The 21020-nt window shown below is 43.0% G+C and overlaps 1 protein-coding gene across 1 annotated transcript in view; it reads left to right on the forward strand.

Annotated features, from left to right (window-relative positions):
* LOC116958626 (receptor-type tyrosine-protein phosphatase beta-like) overlaps positions 1–21020 on the forward strand; it is a 75793-nt gene that overhangs the window by 23009 nt on the left and 31764 nt on the right. Inside the window, exons 5-10 of the mRNA XM_032981350.2 lie at positions 2319–2564; positions 3036–3350; positions 6772–7032; positions 14127–14393; positions 17078–17344; positions 20646–20960. Of these exons, the coding sequence (XP_032837241.2) occupies positions 2319–2564; positions 3036–3350; positions 6772–7032; positions 14127–14393; positions 17078–17344; positions 20646–20960 (1671 nt within the window). The remainder of the gene's footprint in view (positions 1–2318; positions 2565–3035; positions 3351–6771; positions 7033–14126; positions 14394–17077; positions 17345–20645; positions 20961–21020) is intronic.

Here is a 21020-nt window from a genome sequence, read left to right on the forward strand (position 1 = left end):
CCCATCATGTGGCGACAGACGACTAAACCTGACGGACCAGAGGTCGAGACCCTCTGTGGTGCGTCTGGAGCAGTAGGCCTGATCTGACGGCCCGGAGGTCGAGGGCCTCCGTGGCGCATCTGGAATAGTGGGCCAGAGGCTCACAGAGCTCAGGGATAGTGGTCCCGTTACGTTGTAGTGAATGGGGAGACCTGGCTGGCAGGAGACGGGGGTTCTCCTTGGGCTGTCTGGAAGCGAAAAGGGCCGCGGACTCATACCGCTCTGGGTGCTAACATTGTCGAGTGGATAGGGGAACTATTCCTGCAGATCCTATTCAGGGATATAGAAATTGCGGGGGTTCAGGTGAAAAGAATATTTCTGAAGGAGGTTAGCAGAATGCGACGGGTTTGGGCCGAGCGCTGAGACCAGAGTGAGTAAGGACACATGCTGAAAAGCATGGAAGGGTGAGTTGTGGCTTTAACCCTTAGTTGTTTGGGGTGCATGTTGTTCCTGTTGAAGGAATATTGGCCGTGAAAATTCGCCCCTATGGGGGGGGGGTGGATGGGGTTCGGCCTCAGAAGGGGAAAAACCTTCCTTGTCTGTAAATTGTCAGACTGTGTGATGTGTCGGAGTGTGTGAGTCAGAGGCGGTGTAGTAAGGGATAGAGCATGGCTGAGTCAGTTGCGAAGTGCTATTGTTTTAGTCCTCGAAATTTGCACTGGCCTGGTAAAGGGCCGGTGGAGGTCTGCAGTCGGGGTCTGGGGCATCGGATGGGCCAGGCCAGTGGGCCGGAGAAATCAGACACCGAGTGATGTGTGTTATTCCATCCCAAGTTGAGGATCCTTAGTGTAAGAAGTGCCCGAAGACCTCAAAACCCTCTCCAGGCTTGAGTGCAAGCCCAGGGAGAAGGACCGACGTCAAATACTGGACATTTCTCTGACGGATCGCCGTGATGCTGTTCGTTCTGGTGTGGGTGTCCGTATGTTCGAAATGTAAGTGGCTTTATGGGATGATCGCGTGGGTTGCGTGCACGTGTTGTTCGGGTTTTTGTCGTTATTGTTGTGTCATGGGGTTGGTTACCGTTGTCCGCATTGGGGTTCTAGAAATGTAAGTTGTTATTTCAATCCTCAAACGATTGGTATGTGTTGTGCTAAATGGGTGATTCGACCTAGACAGAAATTGTCTGAAATTGTGTTAGCCGAGGACGCCTACTTTTTTTTAAAGAGGGGGGAGGTGGGTGATGTAATGACAGTGTGGAGTGATAGTGGGACAGTGTGGCTCCCAGGGACCATGGTTCCTAATGGACGAGCTATTAATGAGACGGCAGCCAATGGCGGAGGACCAGTTAATGAGGATTCATGAGCCGGGATCCAATGGCGGGGAAGTGTGAGAAGGATGTGAGTGGCAGGGCCAGGTACTGTGAGGCGGATTGAGGCTTAGGGTGTGGCCGGAGCAGGCGAGCATAAATAGCAGTGTGAGTGGTGGCTTGGGGCTACTTGTTGTGGGGAGCTGTCATCGCCGTCGCCTTGGATCGGGTCGTCTCCATCGTCTGCGAGTCGCCTTAAGATTGGGAGTTGTGTTATCTCAGAAGAAGAGTGCTGTATCAATACCCAAGTGTACATAGTTACTCGCAGTTATGTGTTGAGTTGTTGAGAGAGCTACATTACAAATGTATCATGGAAAAATTTGTTATAACGTGGATGTGAATTGGATAAGGCGATCAAGTGAATGGAAATACATCGCACAACTGGGAATAAGCAGTTGTACGGCTGCCTCGGTGTAGCATCGCACAAGGCATTGGGATGCTTCTGGATGCTTCTAGATGTTGGATGCTTCTAGATTTGTTCGGCCTGCATACACATCTCACGAGTTATCGTGGACTGTACTTTGCCTTATTATTTATTATAACACGATTTTTATTCAATACGTAGTGTTAGTAGTAATACGTAGTGTTCTTCAGGAAAGACTGTATTTGATGACATAAAATACTAATGGTAGGGCCCCATCTCTTAGCGGCATGCTCAAATTTAGACAAGAGTCTCCAACTCCCTCATAATATAAAACGTACCAGTTTCTCCAATGTTACCATTAAAAATGGTAGCCCCCATACCCCCCAACCGTATCCTCAGAGTAATTGATATGTACATTATAAATAACGATATAATGTATACCACACCATATCTGACTCACAAAAAACAGCGTGGCAAGGTATAGTAAAACCCTCAGGTCCAGTACAGCGCGGAAAGGCTTTCCTGCAGCAGAGGGTTGACAAAGGGATGCACGTCACAAGCACGTTGTAAATTAAAGAGACGTGTACATTAATTATTTTTTACTTAAAGGATTGCAGGTCGGCGAGACGAGTGACACAAGCATCACAATCACATGGACGAACAACAGCTCTGTCAACAGCTACACCTTCGAATTGTACGACAACGTCCAAAACGCATCCTCAAACTTCAGCACAGATGGGAGCGCCTCCAACTTCACATTCACGGGGCTGGTTGCGGGCAGGTCGTACAGAATCCATGTCACACTCGGCTGCTTCGGCTTCAGCAACTATTATGGCGAAGTGAACGCCCAAACAAGTGAGTGACCTGCAGCTTGATGGAAACACGATTTAGAGTTTATAATTATTTTAGTTATTTCCCCCCACACCCCCCCCCCCCCAAATTTTGAGTACGTTTCACTGGCAATTGCAACCAGTTTCATTGGCCGATTATGCCAGAATTCAATTCGTATTCAAATTGTAAATGTTGTGGGTTTACTCTCCAACGCACAACCATTATGTTGAACTAGGTAAGTAATTGGTATGTTTGTTTACGTCACAAACCTTACTAATTGGCTGTCAGGTAGTGGTGGGTTAACGACACATTCATATTTACGCGATCTAACCCAAAAAAACATTTTACGACTGCTTTATTCACTACCATCACAATGGACATTGTAAAAATAAAAAAAAACACATCAATTATTGAACAGAATTGTGACAATGTATGACATTGCATGGTAGGCGAATTGTTAAATATCGGTCTCCATTTGTGTGTGTGTTTAATTAGATATGTCAATTCGGCTCGCTGGGAATGCCACCACATGTCAGGGCCGGGTGGAGGTGTTCTACAATGGCGAGTGGGGCACGGTGTGTGACGACTTCTGGAGCCCACAGGATGCCAAGGTCGTGTGTCGTCAGCTGGGTTGTGGGCTCACTGCGTTTGCCGTGTCATTGGCTTACTTTGGATTGGGCAATGGCCGTATCTGGCTCGACGATGTTCAGTGCTCTGGTTACGAGACTCGGCTTTCCGACTGTAGTCATCCTCCCTGGGGGATTCACAACTGCGGCCACAATGAAGATGCATCAGTCATCTGCTTGCAAGGTTACTTAAACGAGTGTGTGTTGGTCAATGTATGTGGGCCCTGTTGTCTTGTTATCGCATACCCAAAAAATGATGTTCATTGCTCGCAATAAATGTATTCTTTATCCACTTAAGATCAATTTCATATATGTGTTTCATGCATTATTTCGAAAGTTTATCCTAAACTGATATTTGAAAGTTTAAATTGAATTCAACAACAAATTTCCACTTGAAAAGTCATTTCATTGAGCTATAATTTTTGGCTCTGAAAAAGATCTACAGTACATAGCTCAGTAGGTCTTACCTGGTAAAATAATAAATGCAAAATTAATGAAGTATTATTTGAATAGATAAAACTAACTTCAATAGGCAGAAAATGTGTGCAGGCCAGAAGAAAATAATAACTTACACGCAAAATGTGTCTAACTGCAACACGTAACTGGAATCTCAGCATCCTATGTGTGTTCACGTGACATTCCCAATAATATTTGTGAAATGTTAATTGTTCTACCTAAAAAATACAATCTAAACATCAAATATTAATCTTTTTTGGTTCTTTCGGTAAAGTCACGTAGAATAAGAATAAAATAATAAAATAAAACAAGACAATAACATTCTCACGACATTTCGGCCACAACACAAGTAGCCTTCTTCAGGTGAAGGAACAAAACTGTCAGGATGACAGAGCTTCAATGAACGCTGCTAAGATTCGTAGCGTCTTTTAAGCTGGTTGAGAGAAGTGAGGCAACTTGACAAAGGAGTTTACATATCAAACAGGAGAATTTAGCATTTGAATAGCTGAGGGATTAGCTTGTGACTGGTCACAGAAATAGCTATGTTAAAGTCAAAGCCTACACATTCACAGAGGCACCTAGTACATGGATGCCAAAGCGGCTGTAACAACCCAACTATCATACAGTAAACCGATGTGAAAAAAACCTAAGTATAAATTACATCAATATAATAAATGTACTCGATATATTCTTCAATAAGCTGAAATATTAACAGCAACTGGGTATACACTACACTATATAATGAATACCATATAGTAAAACAATAAAAGACTAAAATATAAACTACCTCAATGTTATCAATAAACTCTATATACTCTCCAATCAGCTGAGCTACCAACAATAAGTCGTTATATATCACAATGCTATATGGCGAAAAAATGGGTGCATTATTCCCCTCAACGCCAGCACCACGGACAGCTACGAGCCCCGTTCAGACGGACGAGTCCATAAAAAAAAAGGAGACCTGATGGTTCAATGAGCCACTCTGTCTACAGGAAAGCTACCCATACGGATGCTTATCTGAAACCGGATTCCCACCACCATCCATCACAGAAGAATTCTCTCATCAAGCCTCTGTACGATAGAGCCCAATGCATATCCGACCAGGAACACATAGGCAGTGAACTCAAGCATGTACACCAAGCTCTTAAGGCTAATGGTTACTCTGACTATACAATCCGCAAAGCTATCACTCAAACCATGAAGAAGGACCCTCTTGAGGAGCCTTTCAAAACCATCACTTTACCCTACATTGCGGGGATCACAAAAAAGATCTCCAAAATCGTGAATAAACACAAGATCCAGGTCTGTTTCAACACATTACATAAAATCCGTGATCTGGTTCCGTTTGTAAAATATGTGATTCCGGACATACAGTACCCTGGTGTCTACAAACTAAGTTGCCTCTGTGGTAGTAGTTACATTGGAGAAACCAAACGCCATGTCTCGGACCGCATTCGTGAACACAAAGCATACCTTAAACACGGTAGGACCAACACCTCGGCCGTGGCAGATCATTGTTAAAATTCAGTAGGCTCACATGACATTGACGTCTCCAAGACAGAGGTTCTTTGTAAGCCATCTGGCTACCATGAGAGATTCGTTCATGAGGCTATCCACATATACAATCACAGAGACAATTTCAACCGAGAAGATGGATTCTGGCTTAGCTATCATTGGCACTTTAGTTTGTAACGCCCGGGTACTGTATGTCTGGACCAGCATCGTTTACAGATGGAACCAGATCACGGATTTTATGTACTGTGTTGAATCGGACCTGGATCTTGTGTTTATTCAGGATTTTGGAGATCTTTTTTGTAACCCCTGCAATGTAGGGTAAGGTGATGGTTTTGAGTGGCTCCACAAGAGGATCCTTCTTCATGACTGGAGTGATGGCTTTGCGGATTGTGTAGTCGGAGTAACCATTAGCCCTGAGAGCCTTGTGTACGTGCTTGAGTTCACTGGTAATGTGTTCCTGGTCGGAAATGCATTGGGCTCTATGGTATAGAGTCTTGATGAGGGCATTCTTCTGGGATGGATGGTGGTGGGAATCCGGTTTCAGATAAGCATCCGTATGGGTAGCTTTCCTGTAGACAGAGTGGCTCATTGAACCATCAGGTTTCCTTTTTTTTGGATGGACTCGTCCGTCTGAACGGGGCTCGTAGCTGTCCGTGGTGCTGGCGTTGAGGGGAATAATCCACCCATTTTTTCGCCATATAGCATTGTGATATATAACGACTTATTGTTGGTAGCTCAGCTGATTGGAGAGTATATAGAGTTTATTGATAACATTGAGGTAGTTTATATTTTAGTTTTTTATTGGTTTACTATATGGTATTCATTATATAGTGCAGTGTATACCCAGTTGCTGTTAATATCTCAGTTTATTGAAGAATATATTGAGTACATTTATTATATTGATGTAATTTAGACTTAGGTTTTTTCACATCGGTTTACTGTATGATAGTTGGGTTGTTGCAGCCCCTTTGGCGTCCATGTGGATGTGTAAACTTTGACTTTAACATAGCTATTTTTGTGACCAGTCACAAGCTAATCCCTCAGCTATTTCAATGGTAAATCATCCTGTTTGATATGTAAACTCCTTTGTCAAGGTGCCTCACTTCTCTCAACCAGCTTAAAAGACTCTACGAATCTTAGCAGCGTTCATTGAAGCTCTGTCGTCCCGACAGTTGTGTTCCTTCACCTGAAGAAGGCTACTTGTGTTGTGGCTGAAACGTCGTGTGATTTTATTGTCTTATTTTATTTTATTATTTTATTCTCATTCTACGTGACTTTACCGAAAGAAGATGAATCCTTGCAGTCACGAAAGCTTTATATCGAAATAAAATATTCAGTCAATACAATATTCTCACATTTTTTAATTCACAGGTGAATAGTAAATCCATTAAACAATGAATATCCAACTCCAGGTACTCATAGGAATTGATCATTTGATATTACAAATGAAGCAATTTAATGACACATTCCTTTCAAAATTATTAGATTAACATACTTTCATAAACGGTGGTCACTACATCCACATTTAGAAATGTTTTAATTTGTCTGTCTATTAATAATTTGAAAATTTTCTCGTAAAATAAGTGAAATAGTATACAGTATTGATTAAATGTCACCCATACCTGTTGCAGTGCCAAGTTACACGGTTTTAACCATCACGAACAAGACTTCCACGACCATGACAGTCTCAGGGACGACTTCTCTCCTGGAATTGTTCTTCTACCGGGCCTACTTGCGAGAGACTGCGAGTGGAAACTTGGTTACAACATTCCCGATTTACTCAACCACGGCAACATTTACTGGCCTGATTCCTGGAAGAAACTACTCCGTGTCTGTGGAGGCTTCCAATACAACCTTTTCATACCGGTCAGATGTGGTCACGGACAGAACTTGTAAGTACCAATGCGGTCAACTGTTCGGACTATGTTAAGAGACAGAAATGGGTGCATGCTAATATATATTTATATCTTATGTATAAAGGTCTCCACGTGCGCGTGCTTGCAGGGGATTTGGCTCTCAAACGGTGGGGTTCAAGTCCGAAAAAAATTGCCGGGTGACACGCCCCGAGCCCCCTGCTTGGTATAGGCTATTCCGTTTTCCCAGCCGTCAACTTTCAATTAGTTTAATTAGCGATTTAGTGCCATTATTATTTTAATTATTTAATTAATGCAAGAACTCGACCGTACCAACTGAAGCCAATTGCGTGGGGGGGGGGGCCGTACCTGCCACGTGATTCGCGTTCAGTCGAGCTCACAGCCACACCACGGCACTCTGTCACGTGAGTAATTTGTGCTAGAGAGTCACTAAATATACTGCTATAGAGTCACTATTAATACTGCTATAGAGTCAGCATGTACTACTGTGGAGCCCATACATACTGCTATAGAGTCAGCATGTACTGCTGTAGAGTCGATAAATACTGCTATAGAATCAACATGTACTACTGTAGAGTCGATAAATACGACTATCGAGTCAGCATGTACTAGTGTAGAGTCTATAAATACTGCTATCGAGTCAGCATGTACTACTGTAGAGTCGATATATACTGCTATACAGTCAGCATGTACTACTGTAGAGTCGATATATACTGCTATACAGTCAGCATGTACTACAGTAGAGTCGATGAATATTGCTATAGAGTCAGCATGTACTACTGTAGAGTCGATAAATACTCCTATAGAGTCAGTATGTACTAGTGTAGAGTCGATAAATACTCCTATATAGTCAGTATGTACTATAGTAGAGTCGATAAATACTGCTATAGAGTCAGCATGTACTATAGTAGAGTCGATAAATACTGCTATAGAGTCAGCATGTACTACTGTAGAGTCGTTACCTACTGCTATAGAGTGAGCATGTACAACTGTAGAGTCCATAAATACTGCTGTAGAGTCAGCATGTACTAGTGTAGAGTCGATAAATACTGCTATATAGTCAGTATGTACTACTGTAGAGTCAATATATACTGCTATAGAGTCAGCATGTACTACTGTAGAGTCCATAAATACTGCCTTAGCGTCAGGATGTACTACTGCAGAGTCGATAAATACTGCTATAGAGTCAGCATGTACTACTGCAGAGTCCATAAATACTGCTATAGTCAGCATGTACTACTGCAGAGTCCATAAATACTGCTATATAGTCAGCATGTACTACTGTAGAGTCGATATATACTGCTACACAGTCCGCATGTACTACTGTAGAGTCGATATATACTGCTATAGAGTCAGCATGTACTAGTGTAGAGTCGATAAATACTGCTATAGAGTCAGCATGTACTATTGTAGAGTCGATATATACTGCTATAGAGTCAGCATGTACTACTGTAGAGTCGATAAATACTGGTATAGAGTCAGCATGTACTATTGTAGAGTTGATAAATACTGCTATAGACTCAGCATGTACTACTGCAGAGTCGATATCTACTGCTATAGAGTCAGCATGTACTACTGCAGAGTCGAAAAATACTGCTATACAGTCAGCATGTACTACTGTAGAGTCGATATATACTGCTATAGAGTCAGCATGTACTAGTGTAGAGTCGATATATACTGCTATACAGTCAGCATGTACTACTGTAGAGTCGATATCTACTGCTATAGAGTCACCATGTACTACTGTAGAGTCGATATATACTGCTATACAGTCAGCATGTACTACTGTAGAGTCGATAAATACTGCTATAGAGTCAGCATGTACTACTGTACAGTCGATAAATACTACTATAAAATCAGTATGTACTGCTGTAGAGTCGATATATACTGCTATACAGTCAGCATGTACTACTGTAGAGTCGACATCTACTGCTATAGAGTCAGCATGTACTACTGTAGAGTCGATATCTACTGCTATATAGTCAGTATGTACTACTGTAGAGTCGACATCTACTGCTATAGAGTCAGCATGTACTACTGTAGAGTCGATATCTACTGCTATACAGTCAGCATGTACTACTGTAGAGTCCATAAATACTGCTATAGAGTCAGCATGTACTACTGCAGAGTCCATAATACTACTATATAGTCAGCATGTACTAATGTAGAGTCGATATATGCTGCTATACAGTCAGCATGTACTACTGTAGAGTCCATAAATACTGCTATAGAGTCAGCATGTACTACTGCAGAGTCCATAATACTACTATATAGTCAGCATGTACTAATGTAGAGTCGATATATGCTGCTATACAGTCAGCATGTACTACTGTAGAGTCGATATATACTGCTATACAGTCAGCATGTACTACTGTAGAGTCGATATATACTGCTATAGAGTCAGCATGTACGATTGTAGAGTCGATATCTACTGCTATAGAGTCAGCATGTACTACTGCAGAGTCCATAAATACTGCTTTAGAGTCAGCATGTACTACTGTAGAGTCGATATCTACTGCTATAGAGTCAGCATGTACTACTGCAGAGTCCATAAATACTGCTATAGAGTCAGCATGTACTACTGTAGAGTCGATATCTACTGCTATGGAGTCAGCATGTACTACTGTACAGTCCATAAATACTGCTATAGAGTCAGCATGTACTACTGTAGAGTCGATATCTACTGCTATACAGTAAGCATGTACTACTGTACAGTCGATATATACTGCTATAGTCAGCATGTACTACTCTTCTTATAGCAGGTACCACCACTGCCGCGTGCCCTGCTGTAATCATAGCTGCTTACACCACAGAATGTATGCACTGCTGCAGGGAAAGCAGGTACCACCACACTATGCACTGCTGTAGTAATAGCACGGACCACCACAGTCACTATGCACTGCTGTAGTAAAAGCAGGTACCAAAGTCCGTATGCACTCCAGTAGCTGAAGCAGGTACCACCACTGTATGCACTGTTGTAATCATAGCAGCTACCACGGCAGTATGCATGCACTGCTGCAGGGAAAGCAGGTACCACCACGATATGCACTGCTGTAATTATACCAGGTAGCAGCACATTCAGGATGCACTGCTGTTGTTAAACCATGTACCACCACAGTATGCACTGCTGTTATCATAGCAGCTACCACCACAGTTAGTATGCACTGCTTTTGTAATAGCCGCTACCGCCACTGTCAGTATGTGCTGCCTTTGTGATAGCAGGTTCCACCTCAGTCACTAGGCACTGCTGTAGTGATACCACAAACCATCACAGTCGGTTTGCACTGCTGTAGTTCGAGCAGGTACCATCACAGTCCGTGTGCACTGCTGTAGTTCAAGCAGGTACCACCACAGGCCGTGTGCACTGCTGTAGTGAAAGCAGGTACCACCACAGTCGGTATGCACTGCTGTAGTCATAGTGCATACCGTCGTGGTGTGTGCGTAAGTCCATGTATGTGTGTGCGTAAGTCAATGTGTGTGCGTGGTGTGTGTGTAGAAACTACTCTCTTTTTCATTAAGTTACTTCTTTCACAGTAATAATGCCTGCGTCTAAGTCTATGTGTGTGTGTGGGTCGTTGTGCATGTCTGTGGCCATGTGTGAGTGAGAGTCAATGTGTGTGTGTGCGTCGCTCCATGTCAGTCAGTGTAAGTACTTTTCTTTCTATGTGTGTGTTTTTTGGTCCATGTGTGCGTGTGAGTCCATGTGTGTGTGTCTGTACGTACATGTGTGTGTGTGTGTGCATACGTCCATGTGTGTGCGTACGTCCATGTGTGTGGCTCAGTCCATGTTTGTGTGCCTCTATGTGCGTGTGTCAGTCCATTTATGTTTGTGTGGGAGTCTGTGTGTCAGTCGATGTGTGTATGGCAATGTGTCTATGTGTGACAGTCCATGTGTGTGTGTGCGTCGAGATGTATGTGTGTGTAAGTTCATGTCTGTGTGTGAGTCTATGTATGTGTGAGTCGATGTGTGGCTGTCAGTCGATGTGTGTGCGTGGGTCCATGTGTGTGTGTAAGTCCCTGTGTGTCTGTAAGTCCATATGTGTGTGTGTAGATCAATGTGTCTGTAAGTCTATGTATGTGTGTGTGTCACTCGATGTGTGTGTGTAAGTCAATGTGTGTGTGTGACTTGATATGTGTGTGTGTCAGTCCATGTGCATGTGTGTTCATCGCTGTGTGTGCTTGGCTCCATGTTAGTCAGTGTTAGTCCATTTCGTTGCGTGCCTGTAGGTCCATGTGTGCGTGTTAGTCCATATGTGTGCTTTATTCACTTGCTCAGGGCCTATGATACCATCATTAGGCCTGGGCTCTGGGTTGCTCCTCGTACTTTTCGAGTCCCTGACCCTCTGCTCACGGTCCTTAAGGACCTTCATGATGGTGAGTGGCCCCACATCAAACTACTTGATCGTGAATCAGAGCCACTCCCTGTACATCTTGGGGTGCGACAGGGATGTCCGCTGCCTCTCACATTCTTTAACATATATTTGGACCACGTACTTCGTCAAACCTTCAATGCCTCTACCGGAATAATTCACATCTGATACAGATATAGTGGGGGGCTGGTCGGTGCCCGGATGCGGTCAATCGATGGCTCCCTATTGGTCAACCACGTTATGTGTGCCGATGATCTGGTAATTAATGCTCACTCAGAAGAGGAGTTGGACGCGCTGCTGCACAACCTGGAGCTTGCCACTAAGAGGTGGGGCCTTGCCATCGGCCCCACCAAAACTAAGCACCTGCCTGGGTATTTTGTACCATCGGACAATCCACCCCCATAACTCACAATTGGTGATGGGCCAGTTGTGGAGAGTGCAGAGCTTCCCATACCTGCCCAGTGTACTCATGACCGGCTCCGGTTTAACACCAGAGGTCTCACTCTAAATCAGTTGAGTGGCATTATCTTTTCATCGGCTGTAACATTGTGATTTAAAGCTTTCGTGACTGCAGTAATTCATATTCTTAGCTCTTTCGGTAAAGTCACGTTGAATGGGAACAATAATATATTCATCATTGTATTGTTTCCCTTCAACGTGACTTTACCGAAAGAGCTAAGAATATGTGTAACACTGTGTTGAAGCTACCTGGTCTCTCGCTCTGCACGAAGCTCCACGTCATCTCTCCCACGGTCATTCCCTCCCTTCTCTACACTTGCGAAACTTGAACCCCCCTAATGCAACATTTTCGCCGGTTACAAACATTTAGGCTGGCCTGCCTACGATCCATCCTGGGTTTAACCAGGCTGGATTGTGTGATGAGCTCACAAATACTTGAAAGATCTGGACAAAGTCCCATTGGTGACCTCCTACGCCAGGCAAGGCTGCGTTGGCTGGGCCATGTAGCCTGCATGGCCAGGCAAGGCTGCGTTGGCTGGGCCATGTAGCCTGCATGCCCAGCCACCGCATGCCTAAACACCTTTTGTTCCGCCGGATCGAGGTCTCTAAACGGGCGCGGCACAGGCTAGAGAAGAGATGGAGTGATGTGCTACAGCACGATGTGCAGCTGAGTGGACTTGTCGATGACTGGTACCAGCGGTGTCAAGGTCGGTATCTGTGGAGGAGTCTCGTGAAGGACGCTACAGGCCAGTTGGAGGCAGTCGGCCTCCAACAACAACGGAGGGCGGAGGAGCGACGCTCACAAGAACGAGCGGTGCACCGTGTGGCTAAAGCACAGCAAGTTAGCAGGGTACAGTACAGGGCACAGGTGGTGCATCTGCCAGTCATCTCAGTAGACCTGTGCCATCTGGGTCTGCCCCGTGACCTCCTGCCAGCATGTGTTCGACACTTCACGTGGCCTCAAGGTGCACATAGCCTGCCACAAGCGTTGTAGTGACGTCACTGCCACTTAGTGGCGAATAGCGGTTGTTGTTGTTCAGTCTATGTATGTATGTATGAGTCGATATGTGCGTGTAACTCTGTGTGTTTGAGTCGATTTGCGTGTGTAACTACATGTGTCTCTCATGTCGATGTCTGTGTGTGTGAGTCCATATGTGTTTGCGTGCGTGTAAGTCAGTGGGATTCTATGTGCATGGGTCCATGTCTGTTTGTAAGTCCATGTGTGTGTCTACCTTTTTCGCCCGGGCAACGCCGGGTACTAACCGCTAGTCACTACATCTAAAAGCGCATTTGTATCTTACATATTGTATTCCTTCATTTGGTATTGAAAACTTTTACCACCATGTGATGCTGCCATTGTCACTACACATGTAAAATAGACACATGTACGATTCACGTGTTTATCATGGTTGACTAAGTACAGTGCCAAATAAGTTCTACATACATACACGCATGCAATGGTGAGGGGATCGGGACTCATCACCCGATCTCCGTTACTCGGATACAACGAAACTCCTTATCAATGTCTGCGGTATAAAGCCCAGCCACTCAATTGAAACAACCCTGTGGCGCCTGAAACTAAACGGTGTTTAAAATGTTTAGTCCGTTTTACTGTAAACCCTTGACATTATGGCTGGGCAGGCGACTGGCAAAAAACTGCAGGGATCATGGGCATTCTTCATGGAAACTCTGGCACGGTTATCGTTTAGCCCTCGTGTGATCAGAACACAAACACGAGTCTAAGGAGTGAGTTCGGAGTCGGGCGGTCCCCACCCCCGTGGACCTTGTTGTGGGGTGTGCATGCAGGGAGGTCTGAGGGAGGAGGCGGGCGCTTAGGGTATTTCCCTCCTTCCCCCCTCTGGGGATAGACGGGGGATTCAGTCACCGATCTGCGGGACTTTTGTTAAGACAACTCCACTTGGCATGTGGAGGCTCTCCCAACTTTTGTCCCGGATCCTTGAATCTCCCCTCACAATATAATAACAACCGACGCTACCTCTCGTAGTCCGCATGTGTGTGCGCTAGTGAACCCTATCTACTCTCCATTTATTGACTCAGGGGTATTGAGGGTCTCAGTAGACGTATTTTTTATACCCCGCACCCCCCCTTGCTACGGTCCGTGTCTTATACTGGGCTCTTGTTTTGGACCAAAAAAAAGAGGGCATATACAAAATATGTGTTGATTACGGTAACTTATGTGTTATATTCCACTTTAGTTGAGTAAGGTAATGACGTAATTAGCCCTTTCACTTTGTCTCTCAATCATTTCATTTCACATTACAGTGCCTCCACAAGTCAATGTCACCGTCATCGTCAACAGCTCTGCAGCCATGATGGTCTCATGGGTGGCTCCTATTTCAGATATTGACTACTACAGAGTCTACTTAAATGAAACTAACAACGCATCAGTAGCATATCACTTCAATTTTTCCTCCAATGTTACAACGCAGCGCTTTTTTGGTTTTGTTCCTGGTAGAAGTTACCAGATATCTGTAACAGCATACAGTGGCATGAACTCCCAATCATCAGCCATCGTTACTAAAAGGAGCTGTGAGTATTTAACTGATTATACATTCATTGTTATTTGCTTTATAAAACATGTGTGCAGCCATGTTGAGAGAATTATAATTTCGATTGTAGGTTTTATTTTCGTTAGAATTTTGTCCAAATATTTACTTATTTAACCACTTGTTCACGAACAACATTGGATATATTTACTCAGTGTTAATACAGAAATGAATACTTCAATCATGGAATGATCCATTTGTGGAGGCTTTCAATGCGTCCTTCTAAACTTGGTCAGATATGGTTATGGACAGATCTTGTAAGTACCGATGCAGTCAACTGTTCAGACTATATTAATATAGACATTAATCTGTGTATGCTACTATATATAACTGCAATGTGTATCTTCCATTTTGCATTACTTAATTTGGTATTGAAAGCGTTTCACCATGCAATGCTGCCATTGTTCCTGCATTTAAAATAGACAAATGTACGATTCACACGTTGGTTACGTTCACGTGAGCTCTTGTTTTGTTGCAAATAAAACACATACTTTTCTCATCAATATATATTTGGACGAAAAAAAGAGGGCATATCGAAAATATATGGTGATCGTTCGATATAATGTATTATATGCCAGTTTTGTGGCTTAAGTTGAGGACATAACAGGTTTTTTGGGTGAGATTGTGTAAATATAAATGCGTAGTTAAACCCGCCACCACCTGACACAGCCTATTAGTAAGGTTTGTCACTTTAACAGAACATGGCAATTCGTTACTAGTGTAGTGACTGACTTGGAGACGTAACTCTAGGAGGCAATTCTTTAATTAACACCGAGCACACTGTTACACACTCTGCACTGTTTCTCGCTTAAACGCAACGCTATACTGGATGCTAGCCTACAACACAAATCTAGCCATCTGACAATGACGGTGCTGAGCTAAGACAGCCAACTACTACTAGCAGCGCAATTATCAAGTGGACGACGACAGCGACGAAGGCACGAAACGACAGTCGCCAAGGCGACAGCAGCGACGACGACGACGAGGGGATCCCACTCCAACGAGGGCGGCCCCGAGCCTTCACTCAGAGTCCCCTTTAATCCTGTTAGCGTGGCCTCGTTCCGCCCCAGCCACGCCCCCCTTTTGGAACCTACGAGCGGGCTCTCGACGCATCGCTTCGTAAACCTTTACCCTAGATCCCTCTCCGGTGTATCATGTGGCCTGCTATCAATCAGTGCTGCTTCGCTCTGCAGATCCCCTTCCCTCCCAGCAGCCAGCACTATGCTACGTAGTAAACCATTTCATGTCCCTACACGAGTATAGTACACCCGGGTGTTGGAAAAGTAAATTCACAACATTTACAATTCAAGTACGACGTTGCGCCAGTAATTAAAACTAGCATCATCAGGCGACTGTCAGAGTTGTGGATAAATCTTCCTGTTCGTTCTTAAATAGAGGAATATATGTGATGTGATCACATGAGCCGTGTTAAGGGATAATAGAATTTGAACTATGTATTATTTTCACGTGAAATTTGTCAAATTGTACTTATTTAATTGCCTCTTTACTAACAACATAGGACATATTCACTAAATGTCCCTGCAGACATGAATACCTCAATCATGGAATGATGCCTCTGTCGATGTTACATTCAAACTGTTATAAACATATTCACCATTCATGAAGCTCATGTGGAACAAAACAGATCAATTTTAAGAGCATTTTTTTAAAACAAGGTCATTTCACAGGAATTGTTTTTACGTAACTTCAGGCGTCGTCCTATTTAATTTACTGATTACTGATCTATTATATAATTACAATACCCCCCTCCTCCGCCTCTGATCTCAACACCGGATTGGGTTCAATGATCACGTCGTCCTGCTCTATTTAAACCAGAAGCAGGTGGATGGCTTCACTATTCTGGCAAATCGTCCATAGATGCTGGATGTAATTTCCAGCGAAACGTCCTACTCAAATTGTAAAGGTTGTGGATTCACTCTTCAAACACACCGGTGGGCAGAAGAAGTAACTATTTGTTATTTGTTTACGTGACAAATCCCTTACTGATTGGCTATGTCGGGTGGCGGAGGGTTTTGACTCATTTATACTTACGCGATCTAACCCAAAAATCTGTATTATGAATAATATTGGTCAGGAAAGCCTACGTGTTACAAAGAAACAGCAACTTTTAACAAGGTCGGATATACGACCTACATACTTTCAAATACCAAAATATATTGTGGTTGGAGTCCATGGTGAATTAAATTTGACATGTAATTCTTCCATAATGTAATCCTTACATAATGCATATTATGTACTCATGTAAATTAAGGTCCATTGCAAACATCAGTCATGAGTTAAATTTGAACTAATCCTGCGTGACCCACATCCCCTATTCACCGTCTTTCATTGACCACGGTAATTAGGTCTCAGCAAATGTTCCTGCAAATATTTACTTTTAAACTACACTACAGGCCAAGCCAGCCTTTAATTTCATAGTACTCTTTGGAAAATTCTAGTTGCCTCAATTGTCACATTGAAATATCTGTTTATAAATTACGTACTTTTCCAATCAACACATAGATGGACAAACAAGAGGGCATATATACAAAATATATGGTGATAATTTTATCTAAAGTGTAATTTGCCACTTTAATGACTCAAGTTAATGGCATTATTATTAGCCCTTGCAATCCGTCTGTCACTCATGTTTATTTAACTTTGCAGTGCCTCCACAAGTCAATGTCACCGTCATCGTCAACAGCCCTACAGCCATGACGGTCTCATGGCTGGCTCCTATTTCAGATGTGGACTACTACGTGGTATACTTAAGTGAAACGTACAATGCAACAGCAGTGATGAGCTTCATTTTGTACTCCAATATTACAACACAAGCATTTACTGATCTGGTCCCTGGTAGAAGTTATAATGCTTCTGTAACCGCGTACAGCGGCATCAACTCCCAACCGTCAGCCATTGTCACAAGCATAACCTGTAAGTATATGCATTATTTATAATCAGACAATTATGTCGGTGAGCACCAAAGATGAAACACGTTTTCACAATCAAGAACAATCACCATAAATATAATCCATGTTTTTATTACAATACATTTGTAAACAGCCATAATGTATTGTTGTTTTTGATCCACGTTAAAAATAATTGAATCATGAATTCCAAAATAAATAGTCATTAAATTATAATACATTGCATGAATATACAAAGTTTATTGTATATTCATGCTTGTGTTGCGATCAAAACGTCGTGATTTGTTTAATTTTATTTTATATCTAACTACCTGACTTTACCGAAAGAACCAAAGAGAATACAAAGTTTATCATTTTTTTATTTAAACCTTTCGTGACTGCAGGGATTCATATTCTTGGTTCTTTCGGTTTCCCTTCTACGTGACTTTACCGAAAGAACCAAGAATATAAAGTTTATCATGCTTTATTGGAAAATATAAAATACATTTTGACCTCTTCTTGGTTAACACAACTTGATTTACTAATGCTGACTGTCTATTTCCATATACGTCCTATATAACGAATAATAATAGATAAATAAAATACCATAATGTGGCAATTGCTAAACAATTTTAAATATCTTTTAGAGACATACAACTGGAACACGTTAGATAATTATACATAAGGGAGCTTTTAAATGCAGATCCAGATTATGATAAAATAATGAATGCAAAAAAGATTAAAAGTGCTCAAAAACTCGAAGTGCATACTGGGATTACACCAAGAGACAGGACATGTCATTAGAAGGGATGATGGCCAGTGGTTGAGTGGCATCAACAGGAGGGAACGTGCCTGAGAGTGTATGCATACGGGAGATGGAGCGATGAAATCAGTTCGTTGCAAGAGCTAGATGGACTGTTACATTACAGAATCATCAGGGATGCTGATGTCTTATTGAAGCCTTCATCCAGAAGTAGACTGATCATGGCTGATGTTGATGACAAAGCTTCATATGATTTAGTATTACTTTGCATAGCAACGTTTCCAAGAATCAAAGTGGGAGCATACTTCACCGATCCTGCAAAATACCTCCAAGCTTCCCCAAAAGTCATCATAGGCCCATGATTGCCCACATTGGCATCGAAATCCCCGTGATTGTGCCCAAAACGATTACCAAGGTGGAATCTGGCCAAAGCTGACTGGGGCCAATATTAGGAGGCTGTAGAGAGAGTGGCGAGTCGAATACCCACGACACTGGAATGATATTACCATTTTATTAGCCTCCTTACTGCAGCCGCCAAGAAGAGCAACCTGCGAGGCTTCCTGCTGGACAAAAGAAGCCCAGGACCTGCTCCGAAAGTACAACCAGTTGGGCAGCCAGAGGTTGGATAGACCCTGCTGGAGTCTTTAGACTCAGCCAGATGCCAGCGTTGGATTGAGTGCGTTGAAAGCCTGGACTTCATTCACTCCAGCCCCCATGCCTGGGCACTACTGCGACATCGAGGTTCTACTAATCCAACATAATACTGGACCGCAAGAGTCCTGCTCAACTCTATAGCCTCCGAACGAGTGGAAAAAAAATGGCCGCTTGACAAAAACATCAAGTGAGTGATCCATTGCCAATTACACCAGACAATGTCCTTACAAGACCCCAATGCCATCAACACAGAGGAAGTGAGGGAGGGTCTGGCTAAAATGAAGAAATACAAGGCTGCCGACAAAGATGGTAATCCCCCCCTCCCCCAAAATTCTTCATCACTTAGCTCCTAGAGGACTTGGCATCAATGGTGTCCTTGTGTACTCTGTAGCCGAGTACTACGCATCAGTATGGACCAGAAGTTGGCACACTCGACTTGTTGATGTCCAACTGAACACGACAATGTGGTGTAACACTTGAACCCTCAAGTTGACTCCAACACTGTGGCTGGCCGTGCTGCCACATGTCTCTTCCCCACCCTTCCGCCGCAAAGCTGCAACCACGTAGAAAGTCCTGCAAATAGAGGAAAAAAGGTTGCCTTGCCATTCATCATGATCTCATTAACATCCCTTGTCATCGCTTGAAGTCACACAGTCCTTTTGGATCAATATGCTTCACCTTAAACAATTCAAGTTCAACCCTGATGAATTCTGGAGAGTTGAATGCAGTTTAAAATAACTCAAAAACACCTTAAATTTGGATTTAAAGCTTTTGTGACTGCAGGGATTCATATTCTTGGTTCTTTCGGTAAATTCACGTAGAAGGGAAACAAAATAATAAAAAAAATATAAAACAATAAAAATTATTACGACGTTTCGACTGCAACACAAGCAATCATCATCAGGTGTGAAAACAACAACAATAAAATGTTCTTGCTGTGGTCGTGAGAATTTGTACTGTTTTTTTATTATTTTATTGTTTCCTTTCTACGTGACTTTACCGAAAGAACCAATAATCACAAACACCTTGTGAAAGACCCATTGCAGAATATCCCTGGGTTTTATATTCTACAAAGCTGATGGTCCACCCTAAGCCGCATCCGCACAAACCATGACAGTACCTCATCCACAAACGGAAAATTTAAAACAGTCCAGTGTGTGACTATGGTCATCCAGAACAGAGACCATAAAACATATAACGACGTAATGCCCAATTGGCAAATATGAAGAAGACATCACGGCGATACACTCCGCTGCTCCTGACACAGTTATCTGGCTTGACCTCCTGAATGTAAAATTCCTCTGCATATAAATTATCCATACAAAATCATTCCACGCCTCCGCGTGTATGTATGTTGAACTTTCGCAACATATGTAGCAATCTTTGCTAATCAGAGCTGCGAGAGAAGCACAACGAACAAAGAAAACGCAGTTCCAAAGAAATTGAGTTTCAACCTAGATGTAAAAGTACATAAGTACCAGTGGCTTACTAATATTAGAAAAGTGTTCCAGACGTCTGCAGAAACGCATCTGAGAGCCCACAATCTACACTATCAATTAATTAAGCAACTGTTCTCAAATTCTTGGTTCTTTCGGTAAATTCATGAAAAAGGGAAACAATAAAATTATAAAAAATATTAAACAATAAAAATTCTCACAACCATAGCAAGAACATTTTCTTGCTGTGGTTTTCACACCTGATGATGATTGCTTGTGTTGCAGTCGAAACGTCGTGATATTCGTATACATGGTGTGTAATCATTCCATGCAACCTCTGCAGTCAATATGAGTTTATTCAGTACCCTATCAATTATTGAAAAGAATCATGACCCTGAATTGTGACTTTTTAATGTCGCATGGTAGGCGAATCGTTACACGTCAGCATCAACTTGTGTGTGTTTTTATATTCTTAGATATGTCGATTCGGCTGGCTGGGAATGCCATCGCATGTCAGGGCCGGGTGGAGGTGTTCTACAATGGCGAGTGGGGCACGGTGTGTGACGACCTCTGGAGCCCACAGGATGCAAAGGTCGTGTGTCGTCAGCTGGGTTGTGGGCTCACTGCCTTTGCCGTGTCATATTCTTACTTTGGATTGGGCAGTGGTCGTATCTGGCTCGACGAAGTTCAGTGCTCTGGTTCCGAGACTCGGCTTTCAGACTGTAGTCATCGTCCCTGGGGGAATAACTACTGCAGCCACTATGAAGATGCCTCAGTCATCTGCTTGCAAGGTTACTTAAATGAATGTGTTGGTCAATAAGTCTGTGTGCTCTGTTGTCTTGTTATTGCAT

The sequence above is a fragment of the Petromyzon marinus genome, chromosome 80 (assembly GCF_048934315.1).
Source record: "Petromyzon marinus isolate PM22_M1 ecotype Great Lakes invasive population chromosome 80, UKy_Petmar_22M1.pri1.0, whole genome shotgun sequence".
Classification (NCBI taxonomy): domain Eukaryota; kingdom Metazoa; phylum Chordata; class Hyperoartia; order Petromyzontiformes; family Petromyzontidae; genus Petromyzon; species Petromyzon marinus.